Source organism: Drosophila guanche, unplaced genomic scaffold (genome assembly GCF_900245975.1).
Source record: "Drosophila guanche unplaced genomic scaffold, DGUA_6, whole genome shotgun sequence".
In the NCBI taxonomy this organism is placed as follows: Eukaryota; Metazoa; Arthropoda; class Insecta; order Diptera; family Drosophilidae; genus Drosophila; species Drosophila guanche.
In genome coordinates, this window is record NW_022995750.1 from 1,637,610 (window position 1) to 1,653,583 (window position 15,974).

Here is a 15,974-nt window from a genome sequence, read left to right on the forward strand (position 1 = left end):
GGTGGTATTGTAGGGACTCAATGAACTCACTTTAGAAGTTTAAATATTCTTTTTTTTTAATTTAATCGCAACAGCGAAATTGGTTATGCGCAGTCGATGAGTCCGCATTGACCAGGTACAAATGTTACTAAAAATTTTGAACCCAAAAAAGAGTTGTTTGCCGAACGAACACTAGAAATAGAATTTTAAGTCCAAATATTCAGGCACTTAGCTGGTTAGAAATCGATATCACTGTTCACAATCATAGCGTGACTTCAAAGTACTCGTGACAGGTAACAAGTATATTTAATCAATTTCTTGGTATATCACGGTATATTTCTGAGGGTCACACTGTTGTGCACAACACTAGCGCAAGATGGCTGCTCTCGTGTGAATTTTTTGTTTTATAAATCAAATTATTGTGCTCAAAATATTGTTTGTCCCCAAAGAAATGGCCGTGCGTGGGCTCAACTCAGATTAGATGAAAGTGCGCGGAATGCATCAGCAGAAGGACAGCGAACGCAGCGAACAGTTGTGAAAAAAGCAATAGAAAATTCCATAAAACCAGCCAGCCAGTTGCTGTTGCTGGCCTGGTCGTCGTCGTCTAGTGTATATGTATGTGGATATTGGAAAGATCGGGAAGTTGGGAAGGTGCGTGTTATCCCTGCATTAGTGTGTGTGTGTTGGTTGTGCAAATGCTTATAAATATGCATAATATTGTAAAATATACATAGAAGGGCCATCAAATCAAGTGAAATAATGTGCATGTGTCCGATTGCTTGATGCGCCAGCAGCAGCAGCAGCATCAGCATCGTCGCAGACGTCAGCAGTGGCAGTAGCAGCAGTAGCAGCGTTGGAGGCATTCTGGAATGTAGCAGCCCCCTCCCCATCCACACTGAGAATTGGGTAAGCTATCGGCATCGGCCAGGTGCAGAAATGTCTGTGCCGTCTGTGTGTAAATGAAGATATTTTGTTTTGTGGCACGAAGCTGAAGCTGAAGCTTTCCAACGCCCTTTTCAAGCGTCGCGCTGTCTGCTTCCTTAATACCCTTGTGCATGTGTGTGTGTGAGTGTGTCGTGTCTGTGGGTGAAAGTGACGAGAGCGTGCGAAAAAAGGATAACACTACTCATCAGGGCTGTGGTGCCCAATAAGCCAAAGGCGTGGAATTTCTCGGTTAAATTGCATTGCATAAAGACTTTGCTTGCCTCATCATTATCATGATGATAATTATAAATATATATAGGAGGCAAAATTGGCAAACGTTAGGCAAAAATATATATAAAGAGTGTTTGCTAGTTTTTGGGTCACACCACACACACTGCATCCCATTCCATTGATGACTTGAATGCTTGATGACAACCAAAACAGGCTCTTTTCAATATCTGCTTTACAGCCTGTTGTCTGAGGTCAACTAGTTTATTCCGTAGTAGTATCATAATGTCCGATGTGGGCAAAAACGAAAGCAAAAACTACGCATTTTTGTTCAATCATAATACGGGCAAAACAAAAACACGTTTTACAGCTCTTCGGCGGCTCCCATCCAGCGGCGCGGCGCGAAATTTCGTATATCTCTTGTTGTTCTCCATAGCTCCACACACACTCACGCAAACATTTGCATATGTGTATATACATATAGGAACAGCAAACGGGCCATGAATGACTAGTGGGGATGACAGGCGGCCAGAAAGACCAAGCCAGGCCAGGCCGATAAATGCGTACGACAGGCAGCGCCTCCTACAACAAAAACAATAATTAAAGGCAATAACCGAAGCGTAACCGCATCGTAGTTTTGTTATGGATTTCCGTTCGTTCGTAGTAATAGTTTGTTGTTCTGCTGGTCAGTTGGCTTCTGCGTCGTCGGCACAAATTTTCGTGCGCTGACGTCACGTACAGACGCAACCATGGTGTACTCGAACAAGGTGAGGCTTCCCTCACTGCGCTCTCAGCAAATCTATGATGTTTCTTGTGTCGCGTTCCCCAAAGAGAGATAGTGAGAGAGTAAGCATTCCCTACTTACACCTTGTTGGCAACAACCGTCATAGTCGGCGCCACAAAGCTCACTCCCTCCACAGCTCCATCTCTCTCGCTCTCGTTGTTTGTTTGTGTATTGCAACATGCGTGGGCGTTGTACCCGTTTCATTTGTGCCTCTTTCTGGGCCTGTGTGTGTGTGTGTGTGCGTGAGGTCAGTATTGCGTGAACTTTTTGCTCTGGATTGAGTAGAGTGCGACGTATCTCGTTAGCTAGATTGTGTGATAGGGACGGGGAAGGCTCATTATCTCTGTCATCTTCACTTGCGCTAATTAGACTTTTGCATGCGCATTTCACTCTTGTCGTGAATAGAGGGAGGTGGAGGGTTTATATTGAATGCCAATTGGGGCTATCCATTATTCCGATTAGGCATGTGACCAATAACCTATTGGCTTACATCATTCTGGAATTGGTGGGGGATTCAACTGTTATCTGAGCTCTTTTTTTGTGACATTATGACAGGTGGACACACGAGCAGGCAGCCAGGGTGGCAATAATGTTGCTATCTGCTCGAACCGTGCGGGGCAAATGTATGGCACTGCAGCACCTGCTGATTTCGTTATCGTCTTTCTGCTGATACGATACACTTTTCATTTCCACTGTTCCCGTTCCGTTTTGGTTCATTTTTTTTTGGGTTTCTCCATTCTCCTTTGCTCCTTTGTTTGTTTTTATGCTGCTTTCGCACCCATTTTAAGCGCTTCTGCTATTTTTAGCACAGCGTACGTGCCTGCCTGGTCCTCTCCTTCTCTTCTTCTCTTTGTGCGAATTTAATTTGGGAGAGCTGATGACGTCAGGCAATGTTCTCGTTCTGCTCTGAGTTTCTCTATTCACGCTGTGCTGTTAATGCAGTGCGGGGTGGGGTGGCGCGATGCTAATTGTACGTCAAATATGCAAACAATTCCAGCTAGAAAAAATCGCAAAATATCACGAACTGCAGCTGCAGAAGCAGCCGAAACCGAAATAACAACAATAAACATTTTCATGTCTACATTCCGTCATACCATCTCTCTCTCTCTCTCCTCAAACAGTGGCAACAAATTGCCTGGAAATGGCGAATGAAATTGTAAACATGCAAAAATGCCAAAACCATGGCCCCCAGAGGCTGTAATTAGCAAACAAAATCGATCCGCACTGACAAATACCCTGTCCGCTCTCTAAGTGTATGTGTGTGTTTGCGTGTGTAAATCTCCCATGAGGTCTGAAACCGCAGCGTGGCTTACTTTCAACGAATATGTCCAAAAAGTGAGACCCCAACTGGCAACCACTGGCAACACCAAAATTGGCCTAAAGTGTGTGGGGCAACATGTGCTTGATTTCATTAGTATGTCGCTATGCACCCGAACGCCGGCAAGGGGGGGCAGTGAGAGAGAGAGAGTGAGATCTAAGTTTTGAAAAGGCATGCAACAAGTCGACAAATATCGCATGCGATAAAAGCCAGCCACACAGAAAGAGCGGGAGAGAGCCGGCATGCACACAGTGGGAGAGAGAGTAAGCGCAAAGCTCTCTCTATGACTTTGGGGCTATGGGGCCCTGGCTTCAATCTTGCAGCTTTCAATCCAAAACTCGCAATCGAAGCGCGCGGTCGGTCACGAACAAAAATCTCTCGAGTCACGCATGCGCAGGCTCTCGACTCCCGTCGCTCCCCAGGCGCATCGGCTCGTGTGTGTGTTTGTATCTCAGTGTGTGTGTTGGCCAATAATCAACTGCAATCCGTTTATTTTTGCAATACATAATACAAATTAATTAATTTGTGTCGGTATGCAAAGCGGCGTGATAATTGATTCAGCTGTCGGCTGAGGCAGAAGCTTAAATGTGCAACAATAAAAAAACGTGCAAAAAAGATGGCAGAAGCGATCGATCGCTCGTGTGTGATGTAACCCCGCGCCCCGTAATTGGTTAACAAAGCAAATCTTTCGCTTTTTAAAGTAATAATTAAATATACAAACACAAATCGAATGTTGTCATTCATCGACGGACAGAGGGATTCAGCCCCAAAGGAAGAGTGTGACATGGGTGGGGGCTTCCTGGGGCTGGACTTGGATATGGATACATCCGATCTCTGTCGGATCATGCTATTTGGTGGCGCAATGACCTTTTTCTTCTTTGCTTTATTTTCATTTGCTTTTCGTCTCTTGTTTTTCTGGTGAGGGGGGGGATGTCTGTGTAATTATGGGCTTGGGATCACAGATTTATTACAAATGAATGAAGATTGCCCATCATTCGTTGGTTTTATTACATTATTATTTTTATTAATTATTGCCACAGGCATAATCTGTTGGAAGATGTTTGAAAGTGGCAAATGAAAGTTTTTTATATCTTCCCTCTCCTCCGACTTGCATGAGTCATCCCATCCAGGTTGTAAAAATCCCTTCCTTCCTTTAATTGATTTCCACGCCAATTTTCACCTCGACGTGCATGCGACAGATCGTGGGCTTATTTTTTGTTGTTGTAGTTTTTTATTTTGTGTCGAGCTGCGAAAAGCGATTTTCAATTTTCCAGCGCATTAGTCATCGGCCACTCTAATCGTTCCAGGCGGCAAACTGGCGGCCTAAACTGTAACTAGTTTTTCGCCAACGCAGAGACAGAGACGCTTGAAGCGGCGACATGGCAGCGTGGCAGAGACTCCTGAAGCGGTGAGCAGGGAGGGAGCGGAGTCCGTTTCTTTGCTGGCTGGACCATGGAGTGAAAGTGGACAATGCGCATGGGAGAGGAGACTCTGTTGTCTGAAGACGCAGAAAATGTATTTTTTTTAGCTTCAATTTGAAGACGCGTGAAACAATTTTGTAGTTTTTCTTGGCTCCAGCCCTCCCTCGCTGTATTTTCCATCCATCCATCCACTTATTCAATTTGCCATTCACTGCACACACGCCTTCGAAACGAATGTGAAGACGCGGCTTTAACCCTTCCCCTGCACCGCACTGCACTGCACTTACCTCACCGTTTTCTGGCCAAAAGCCAATGGCGCATTTCATTTCTCATTTCTCAATTATTTTTCTTTATTGCGTGCCAGGCACGTTCAAAATAATTGTTAAACTTAGACTTTGATTATTAATTGAATGTTAAATGCAGAGAAGAGCAGCCAGAGAGAGATCGAGAGAGCGTCTGTTAGATTCTCTCTTTCTCTCTGTTGGACTCCGAGTGCAGTCACCTCTCTCGCACTCTTCTGCCTGCCGGCAGGAGAGGGTATGGGAGTGAAAGTTGTACTGTCCGCTTGCCAAAATGATAAATGCAACCGACCAAACAGACAGTCCCCCGGCGGCTATCAAAATAAATGCGATCCTCCATTCGGTTACCCCTCTCTACCTACCCCGAGGATAGCCGGTGGAGAGACAGAGATAAAAAGAGAGCAACTCAGGCATTTTGGACATTGGCCCATTCCCATTGTCTCTTTAGTGTTTCTTTCGTTTCTGTTTTGTTTCGTGACTTCTTTCAAGGTGGTGAGGGGGGAGGGGAACTTGGATTGGGCCTCTCTTATTGCCACTTTGTTTTAGTCAACTTTTATGATGATTTTGCTTTTCATTTTGCAGCCAGAAATAGAGGCAGAGAGAGAGGGAGAGAGAGAGAGACACACAGTATGTATGGTTGTGTCATACATAATTCTGTTATTGTTTTCTTTAATTGGTTTTTTGTGCTTTCGTTGAGTTTTCTGTGTTGACTTTCTGTGGCCCCCACCGACCACCGCTTTTCCCAAACTAAGTTTTCGTGATGAGAATTTTATTTTAAGACTCTCCCTGCCCTCCAGCCACCACCTGTTTTGTGGGTCGACCGATAAGAAATCACTTTCCACGCGATCGCTCGATTCTTTCTTTGCTCATTTGCATAATTAATTGTGTCGCTGCTGCTGTCGCTCCCCCAGTCTCGGAAAGGTTCTCCTCAGGGGAAAGTGAAAAGAGGGCAGGGAATGCACTCTCCCATACACGACGCATTCCCACTTGGGATAGCCAATGATTCGCAATGATTCTGCCAACTTTCCCAACGCACAAGCAGCAGCCACAGAAGTAAGACAATGGCATGGGTCTGATCTCCTGCTACTCGATGACTGTGGCATTCCCACGCCCAAATTATTTGCACAATATGTGGCCAAAAGCAGAGCTCCAGCAACAGCTACCAGCTACAGCTACAGCTCCAGCTCCAGCTCCAGTAAATTCCAATTCAATTCAAGCGTCTCCTCCCATTTGATTCGTGTTCGTGTTTTCCCAACCCAAAGCCAGAGCAGAGGGAGAGAGAAATAAGGTAGTGGCATGGCATTTCGAGCAGCAGTTAATGGAGCACTCTTTTGGCCCATTGTCGGCCTGCCTTTGGCTGCCTGTTGACGGCTTCGAGGGTAAGCCAGTAATCCCATAAGAAGCAGTAACCGTTAATGTGGCAAATTGACTTGTCGAGCAGCCAAGAAAGTAGTTGTTATTATTTTTACTATATGTATGTACGTATCTATATGGTAGAGCTTTTTAGTAGCTATCCATTCCTCCTTTGTGGAGCTTCCTCCCCACTCCACTCCATTCTACGGCGGATTCAAAGTCAATTTCTGCTTCAGTCTCATGCTTGCCATTTTTTTTGCACTCTGTTTTTTCCCGTCTGTTTTTCCCCTCTCCGATTGAAACTATTATTCCGCCTGGCTTTTGTTTTTGTTGTTGTTGGATCTTGAGTTGAGTTTTCTCTTTAGAAATTTCCCATTTGCACTTTTTTTACTCCATTATTTGCACTGCCTGACGTCTGTCTGTGTGCCTTCTGGCCTTCTGGCTTCTGGCCTTCTACATTGATTCCATTGGACGACTGACGATACGATCCATTGTGTGGCATGTGGCAGATAGCAGAGAAAGAGAGCAAATCGAAGAAGAAGAACCTTAATTAGTATTATTACTGAAATGAAAACAATTTGTAGTCGGACAAAAGGCCCCACCATTCACTCTGGTTCTGGGGATTAGCCTCGTTTCGTGAGAGTGCCACTAAATGGGATTGTCTCTGCCCCACCCCTGCCTCACCCACAGTGACTTCAAATGTTGCGCCACCAAAAGCAGATCCCCCGCTACAAATTCAAGTAAACCCAAATGAACGCTTTAATATCCATGGAACATGGTGACAACAATTAAAATAACCTGCGATGGGATCTTCATTCAATCCGCATCGAATTCGGATCTCATGCCCACGGCAGCAGCAGCAGGAACAGGATCTGAATTAACGCCAACAGGACTACGAGGGGCAGCAGAATCCCTTGGGTCAGACCACAATCTAAACGAAAGCGACAACTCGCAGACGAGCAGCGGAAGTCAGAGCGCCTCCAGCAGCAGTAGGCGAACCCATCGATCGACGGGAGGAACAGGAGGTCGTCAGGATACCCGCAGACGTTACTATTTCGGTAGCAAGGACATCTACTGGTGCAAACAGAGCCTGGTGCCTGCTGGGGGCGGACTGACGCGCAGTTCCAGCAGCATCACCCACAAGGAATCGAAATCCACGAGCGGCACTCTATCGGCCGGACAGGTTATAGCAAAGGCACGCCGCAAGCCCATCCTACTCTGCAGCAGCCTCAGCGCCGCCTATGCCCCGCCACGTCGCAAGGAGTTTTACTTTTGCGACAAGTATGCGCCGACCAGCGGCGGAAGAGGCGCAAACGGAACCCACACCAAGAGTGCAGCAGCTACAGTCGCAGCCGCAGACGCTGGACAGCCAACGCCCCAATCCATCGATGCCCGTTTGCTGAACTTCCTACGGTGCGCTCATCGAAAGTTCCAGGCGGCCAAAAGCAAAACGGAGCAGCAGCAGCAGCAGAGCAGCAGCCACACCAAAGAGAGATCCGCAGAGAGATCGAGAGGAAAGGGCCAGTCGCAGACCCAGACCCATCGCTCCCTTCCGCCCATCGTTACGACCGATGATTGGTTCGGTTAGTATGCCCCACTCCTAACTCTCTTCAGTGCAGTTCGTTGACTGTGTGCCCTGCCCAGCCCCGCTCCCAATTGTGGTTCTCGTGCGGATTTAGTTACATTCCAAGCTGTGCCTCAAAAGCCTCATTCATTCTCTTTCCGCTCGCTGGCATTGGACTGGAGTATTGGGTGTTGGCAAAAGTAGAGCCCCAGGCCCCAGGGTACATACTACATAGTCTCTGTGTGGTGTCCAGTTGCAGCGTTGCATTGAGAATTGAGATTGGCTTGGGCAAAGATAACTCTGCCAAAAATATTACGAAATTAGTCCCAACCGCAGCAGGAGGCTAACCTGACACCCTCCCATGGCTATGGCTATGGCTACTGGCTACTAGCCGTGTGATTAAGTGGAGGGAACAAGTGCATGTATTTATTATTGTCTGCCACTTGGCGGCTTCCTTCTTCCTGCTGCTTCGCTGTTTGCGGTTTTCCTGCTGCCTGCTCAGCGAGCGGCTCATCGCATGCGATATGCAAATTTGCAAACGCCCCTACCATTCCGTTCCGTCCGCACGCCATCACTCAAACACACACACATACACCATTCATGGACGTTCCATTCATGGCTTTTGTTTTCGCATTCCCATCATTCCCCATCCCTTCTACTGACTCTGAGACTCTAAGGTTACCTTTTTTTTCCGTGGAGGGAGCAGGTGGAGGAGAACGAACTGTTGACTGACTTTCAGCAGAAGCGAAGGGTATTTACATGTCTACTTTGTTCCCTCTTTTCATTCCCACCTTCCCATGAGCAACTGTTCGCTGACTTTCAGCAGAAACAGAATTCAACTCTATGAGAGTGTGATTCGAATGTGTGTGTCTGTACAATAGATTCTCACGGATTCGTTACCTCTATGGGTGTTGAACTGTTTATTGGATCCCCCTTTTGAACGCTTTCTCCCTCTTTTGGCATGCACTTCCTTCAGTCCCTGTTACGCTTTGCTCCATGTCTCGAGACGCAGCCGAAGGTTAACCCTGCCTGCCTACTCTCTGGCTGTCAGGTGGTGGCCCATTTAGATGCAGACAGATACAGAGAGAGAGAGAGAGAGCGAGCTTTCATTTGCGGTGATGGAATTGCAGGAAGAGCGGAACATAGGAATAGAGAGTGAAGAATGAACCCATTAGCGGAAAGCAGAATGCACAATGCAAAAGAAAGAAAAGAACTGGACTGGAAAATATGTAGCAAATAGCAAAACTACGCTCTTCTCGATCCCCCCCCCGAAGATAGGGTGAGGTATTCGCTGGCTTACCTAATTAGTATTACCTCATCCATTGTGGCCGGCCCGTCGAACGGGGCATTACTGCGCATTTCGCATTCGACTTTACTTTGCTCGAACATTGAACACCCACCCGCAGTGTCGACAGCGCGACAGTGCAGTACAAAAGTATAGGTACAATGAACTGTCATGCCAAATGAATCATTCACTGCAATTAGTTGTTCAGTTTTTTTGTCAGTATTTGGAAATACATTGTACAGATGCACATGTCCGGCAGGCAGATCGTTGTCGTTAATTTCACAGTTTGTGTGTGTGCATTTTTTACGATATTTGGAATTTGTATTCCATTTTGCATTGTATGTATTCGTATTTATCGCCATTTGTGGTGACTGTTCCGGCTGCCCATAACAAAACAATTGTTTATTGAATGATTTATATTTGAGAAGCGTGTGTTGCCTGCCCCTCCCCTACCTGTGCCTTCTCGTTTGTTTACAAATTTCAAAAGGAACGCCAACCAACTTAAGTGCTCTCTCGCTCGTCTCGCATGCGTAGCGCTTGTGAGGAATTCTTGAATTCCGATTTGCCAATCCCCCCCACCCCCGCAGCTGCTTATTATTAATTATGTTTCGGTGTTTTGCAAGAACTGTTGTTTCCACTCCGACGGCAGCGTCGGGAGATTTGGCAATAGTGTGCAGCGCACCTGTCGAAGCAGACTGCACCTTCCATGGCCACTTCCAGTGACAGTGGGAGAGCAGTGCTTGCAGCAGTCATTTCCAGTGTCATCAGCGTTGACTAATTCCCCCGCTCCCCGCGTCGCTCTGACTCATATTCTGCGAAGCTGTGACTCCGTTTCCATGCTATTCCCAGACTCAAGGTCAAGTCAAGGAAATCGCCGCCGAGAGAGATAGATATGAGGATCTCAGACCTTGTTCCATTCCAAAAGTTCACAGCTGACAGTTAACAGTTGCGTGTGTGTGAGTGAGTGAGTAACCGCCCGAAAGAAAGAGCAAAACAAAGTCCAGGTTCGATTTGTCTGCTCATTCGCACAATTGAAACAATAACAATAAAAATAAGTAGAAGTCCGGTGTACGGGGGGGGGCACGTTGTATTGTTATAAGTGGATTGAAGTGGCAGGAAGCCACCGCCCCTAACGATGACTATGCTCTGTGGCTATGAATGATGATTGAATGCAATTTGCAGACTCGAGCACAATCGAACAGTCATGGCAAACCAATTTGTGCGGATAGCCGAAACAGCGAGTAGCAGCACGAGCGGATAGCGGAAGTTACTGCGAAGGTCGGGGGGGGGGGGGGGGGGGGGGGGGGGGGGGGGGGTGGCATGACCTGCCCCTGCCCTCTGCCCTCTACAACCTGTCGCAATTAAAACAAAGCCCACGCTGCCACACGGACGGGACGACTCACTCCCACGATAAATCCATCCACGATGACTGCTCAAAGAATGAGAATTTAATATGCAAAAAGCGTTTCCGCAACAGAGAGCAAGCCAGCAGCGAGCGAGCGAGATTCGGCAAATGAAATTTGCATATAAAATTAGAAGAGAAAACTTAGGCCTGGCAGAGCACACGAGTAGGGGGATCTTGTGAGTCATCTAAAGTCCGTTACGGCATCCGATTTGGAGTCCGAACAGTAGCTCAAAAAACCCTCGTAAAGTGCGCCATAAAATGGCGTTCAATGTTCAATGTTTTATTACGATGCATGTCACATGCAAAATGTTTTACATTTTGGCAAATTGTTTTTTGTCCCTTGCCTTAGCCTCATGCCTCTCACTCACTTGATTAACATGCCATTTGTGTTGTCTGTTGGCCAACAATTAGCATGGCGCATCTTCAATGGCTTTTATGTAATCTGTAGATCGATGTGTGCTGAGTGTGGAGTGGAGTGGAGTGGAGTGTGTGAAATGACTGACTGATTAAATAGACGTGTGTTTGTCCATCAACCGAACACGCAAGAAAGTGTCTTACGTTCTCCATCTGGAAATCATCATGAAATGTGTGTGGAAATGCACAGTTTTCACTGCCAAAGAGTATCCTAAGAACACGTACGGAATTTTATCTATTTTTATGATTTATATGAGCGATTTATCGCTCAGAAATTAATATTTAACGATAATTAAATAATGTTTTCTGTGTGTGGGAGTGGCTGGCGGCACTCTGCTTATCTAAGTGCAAAGATAATGAAAGAGAGATAAGATTATAACAGTTAATTAATGCCAAAACCATTTCGCGTATTTGTTTGCAGACGAGGACGCCGCCTTAGAGAAGGAAAACTGCAGAGAAGGAAAGCCGCAGAAGCAGCAGCAGCAGCAGCAGAGGAAAGCCAAGGAGAAGCATCACACGAGGACATCTTCGAGCGAGGGCCAGGACCTCATTACAGTTGAGATCAAACAAGGACATCTGAGAAAGCATTCAAAGGCCAAAGATACAGTAGCTACAGAAGACACACCACCGTGCACGCCACAAACAGCGTCAACGGCTATGAACAGTCACGCGACCGCCACACAGAACGGACAAACAACGGTCGTCGGACACCATCGGGGATTCTCGCAGCCATCGGTGACGGTGGCCGCAGCAGCAACGTCGACGGGCAGCACATCGGGAGATCCATGGTTCCTGCAGACAACCGGGCACCAGATGCCGCCCACAGCACCGCTGCGTCACAACAAGCGGCCGGCGCCACAGCCGAATGTCGCCGGAGGTACATCAGGCACGGCCGTGGGTGCTGCGCTGCTCCACCAGCAACAGTTGAGCCAATCGCAGCCGCACATTGTGCCGCCGAGCATACCGCCCCACCATCACCATCATCGCGAGAACAATGTGGTAATTGAGTGCAGCCCCAGAGCCCAGCCTCTCTCTATTCAAATTCTAAATCTTTCTCCTTCTGTTTTTGCTCTCGTTGCAGCATCCCAGCCAGGCCGGAGCAGCGGTTGCCTTGCATTTGTCATCACATGCGCTTAATAGTCATAATTTAATCAGCAGCAGCAACAGCAGCGCCAGCAATCATCAATCACCCAAATCCCCCAGCCAGACACAGCAGCAGCAACAGCTACAGACGACGCAGCAGCAGCAGCCGCCACATAGTATACTTTCCACATTTGCTCCTGTGGCTGCCGCCCAACCGCCTGTCCCGCAGCAACAGCCAGCTGGTGCGGGGGCGACCGCAGCAGCCGTGGCCGCCGTTGCCCAGCAACAGCAGCAGCAGCACCTCCAGCTGCTGGCCAACTGTGCTGCTGCGTCCAGCGGTAATCTAATGTCCTCCTCGATGAATGCCGCACAGATGGCCCTGCATGCCGCCGAGCGGGCACTGCCGCCAAAGAGCCTCGCACTAAGTGGAAGCCAACACGGCAGCAACATGCTGCTTCACACTGTGGCACCTGCCACCGGCACTCAAGTGCCGCCACAGCCATCCTCCGGTTCCAGTGGGACGGCGGGCATGTCCACCTCCCTGCACAGCTTCGACATCAACGGGGCAGCGGGATGCGGGGGAGTAGGCGTGAATGTGAATGCGGCAAGCTCTTGGTCGAGCGGCTCAACCACAGCCATGAACCATGCAACCTCCCTATCGCCCACAGCGCTGGCCCCCCAGCAGCTGCGAAAGTGCGAGGTGAAGCTGAATGCCATGCCGTAAGTGGAATGAGTTCTTTAGTGAATCAATTGGATTAATGGTGTCTCCTTTATAGATGGTTCCATGGCAGCATAACGCGCGACGAGGCGGAGCATCTGTTGCAGCCGCGCGAGGATGGTCTCTTTCTGGTGCGCGAATCCACAAACTTTCCGGGCGACTACACGCTCTGTGTCTGCTTTCAGTCGAAGGTGGAGCACTATCGCGTCAAGTATCTAGAGAATAAGCTAACAATCGATGACGAGGAATACTTTGAGAATCTAGGACAACTTGTGGCGGTAAAAAAGGACTCCAAAATATCCTTAAACTTGTTCTAATTCTCCATGTCTCGTTGCAGCACTATGAGGCGGATGCGGATGGCTTGTGTACGCAGCTAATCAAATGCCTGCCAAAGCTGGGGAAACAAGAGTTTTGCATCAATTCAAAGGATTTCGTGGACAAGGGCTGGGTCATACCCGAAGCGGAGTTGCAGCTGCGCGAGAGTATTGGCAAGGGCGAGTTCGGGGATGTGATGCTGGGCATTCTACGCAATGAGAAGGTGGCCGTCAAGATGCTCAAAGATGAGGGCGCCGTGCAAAAGTTTCTAGCAGAGGCATCCGTCATGACGTAAGGCCATAAATACTCAATGTTGCTGGACCTCTTAATAATTTGTATATACCCTTTGGGCAGCACTTTGGAGCACGATAATTTGGTCAAGTTTATTGGCCTGGTGTTCACCAGCAAGCATCTGTATCTGGTTACGGAATACATGAGCAAGGGATCACTGGTTGATTACCTACGTTCGCGTGGACGACAGCACATAACCAAAAAGGATCAAATTATATTTGCCTTGTAAGCCAGAACTTCTTTAAACTATTTATTCTGCAGTCGCCTAAACAGTTCCTTCCTATTGCAGCGACACTGCCTCTGGCATGGAGTATCTGGAAGCTAAAAAGGTTGTGCATCGCGATCTGGCTGCACGCAATGTCCTCATATCCGAGGACTGTGTGGCCAAGGTATCCGATTTCGGTTTGGCACGCGAGGAATGCTATAATCTCGACGTTGGCAAGCTGCCCATCAAATGGACAGCACCCGAGGCGCTCAAGAATGGGGTAAGAAAAGCCCACCCCTGTTGCCCTGTTGCCACTGCCTAACCCTTTACTCTTTATCTATGTAGCGCTTCTCCAACAAATCGGACATGTGGAGCTTTGGCATACTCCTATGGGAAATCTACTCCTTTGGTCGTGTGCCTTATCCCAGAATTGTAAGTGAAAAAAAATTAAAATTAGTCTTTAAAGTACATTTGAGCCTCATTCTGTATTTCGTTTCTCGTTTCGATATAGCCCCTGGCCGATGTGGTTAAACACGTAGAAGTGGGCTATAAAATGGAAGCGCCCGAGGGCTGTCCGCCCGAAATCTATGAAATGATGCGCCAGGCATGGGATCTAAATCCGGCCAAGCGACCCACATTCGCGGAGCTGAAAGTGAAGCTGCAACTGCTGAACAATGCCACAGCGTGAGGAGATATTCCGTTGCACAAAGCGAACTTTAAGCAGCACTAAAAGCGGCAGGGCGCTGCCCTAAAACGGGGATCACAGAGCCCTGGACCCTCGATCCAGTGGATCACTAGACACTGGTCACTGGACATGACACTGAACGCAACAATTTTTCGTACGATTATATACATGCATGGAATATATATATATATATATGTATATATATGTATACGTGTAACAACTAATTTACCACAACATTTATTTACATATATAATTTATGTCGTAAGTTTTGTAAGCGTAAACCGTAGGCCTAAGCGAAAGAAGAAGGAGAACCCAAATCCAAACAAAATCAAGAATCATCCAAAAGTGACTCCCAAATGTTAGTGAGAGTCCGGCCACAGCCTAAACCCCCCCTCCAAAAGCCACAGCTTCCGACATATACAATACAACGTTGTACGCGCGAGTAAATCAATAAACTTTTCAAGCATTAATTAATCAACCAGAAGATCAGAGAGGGAGAGGAGGAGTCGCTTAGAGAGGCAGAGGCAAAGGTACTCTTCCTACTACTACTACTACTATCTTTAATTACATGTTATGTGTGGGTGGTGTACTCTCTTTTAAGGATTAACGTTTTTTCTTCTACTCTGCATATTCGTAAATCAAATTGTATCATTTATGTTATAGAATACGCATACATATGAGTGCCAGCAGGGGAGGATTCGGCGCATGTCTAAACCAATTGTTTATAGAATGTTTCTTCTCTTAAGTTTTATTCAACGACTTGTTTGTAGCACAAAAAAAAGGATGAGCGAGAGGAGAAAGAAGAGGTGGAACTTGTCCAACAAGTTGGCTTGGGGAGGCAAAAAGCAGAAAGTTAGTTAAATTTAGTTACATTTATTTCTATGGAAAATATCGAGAAGAAAAAAAAGAGAAAACGGAAAAACCAACAAAAATTATGCAATGGAAAAGAAAAAAAAACAACAAAACACTTGTGAAAATATGCATTAAAAATAATACAATACACACACACACATGCATACATACATACATAATATGAGAATACTTAATCGTACATAAACTATTTAATTAGCATATGCAAAAACCGATTAATTCATTAATTATCGATATACACAAATACTATCAATTATCGCAGGCAAGCGCAAATTAAATTCCCTTAACTTGCTCATGTCCATGTCCACAAGGAATCTCATCTCTCCTTCTCTGTACTCTAGAATCCAACTAGAAAGCGATGCAGCTAGGCGGAAAGGCAAAGGAAACAAATTGTAAATTATTTTTTAAATATAACACATAATTTACTTAACACACGTACACACGTAATGTTTATGTTAATGTTTACGGCGCATTCTTGTACATTTTTACTTGCTTTTTAGTTTCCTTTTAATTCCCGGATAAGCCCACACTTTGCTTTAACTTTTACATTTAAAAACACTAAACTATACTTTAAACAATCAACGTCCACACACACACACACACGCATTAATAATTAATTAATTTTAAAGTTATTATTTTTTTAAACCCCACACATCAAACAAACAATCATTCAATCAATCAATTGTGAAGCTCTATGCCGAGTTCGCTCTCTTTAAGCCACACACAAAAATTGCACTTAAATACAAAAACAAAAAAAAAAGAAAACTCGATGACGAGGAGACGATGAAGGAAGGAGGAAGCAGCCCGCCAGAGCAGCTGAGTTCTGACACTTT

At 46.5% G+C, this 15,974-nt stretch overlaps 1 protein-coding gene across 3 annotated transcripts; it reads left to right on the plus strand.

The window, feature by feature from the left end:
- The first annotated feature begins 329 nt into the window (after positions 1-329).
- On the plus strand, positions 330-15,531 carry LOC117586272 (tyrosine-protein kinase CSK). 3 transcript variants are annotated; one of them, XM_034276220.1, is made up of 10 exons: positions 330-885; positions 11,396-11,476; positions 11,608-11,973; positions 12,056-12,777; positions 12,834-13,053; positions 13,113-13,381; positions 13,445-13,606; positions 13,671-13,866; positions 13,932-14,018; positions 14,098-15,531. In XM_034276220.1, the coding sequence occupies exons 3-10, from the start codon at positions 11,632-11,634 to the stop codon at positions 14,272-14,274; spliced, it is 2,175 nt and encodes a 724-aa protein (XP_034132111.1). In that variant the 5' UTR covers positions 330-885; positions 11,396-11,476; positions 11,608-11,631; the 3' UTR covers positions 14,275-15,531. The 3 variants fall into 3 exon arrangements, with proteins under 3 accessions (XP_034132111.1, XP_034132110.1, XP_034132109.1); XM_034276219.1 differs by having other exon boundaries at positions 11,396-11,973; XM_034276218.1 differs by lacking the exon at positions 330-885 and adding an exon at positions 6,979-7,889 and having other exon boundaries at positions 11,396-11,973.
- The last annotated feature ends 443 nt before the right edge of the window (positions 15,532-15,974 follow it).

Coding starts and splice junctions, on each gene's coding strand:
- LOC117586272 (XM_034276218.1), top strand. CDS start 7,082: ATGGTGACAACAATTAAAATAACCTGCGATGGGATCTTCATTCAATCC. Junction 11,974..12,055: donor ATCATCGCGAGAACAATGTG/GTAATTGAGTGC, acceptor CTCTCGTTGCAG/CATCCCAGCCAGGCCGGAGC. Junction 13,607..13,670: donor GATCAAATTATATTTGCCTT/GTAAGCCAGAAC, acceptor TTCCTATTGCAG/CGACACTGCCTCTGGCATGG.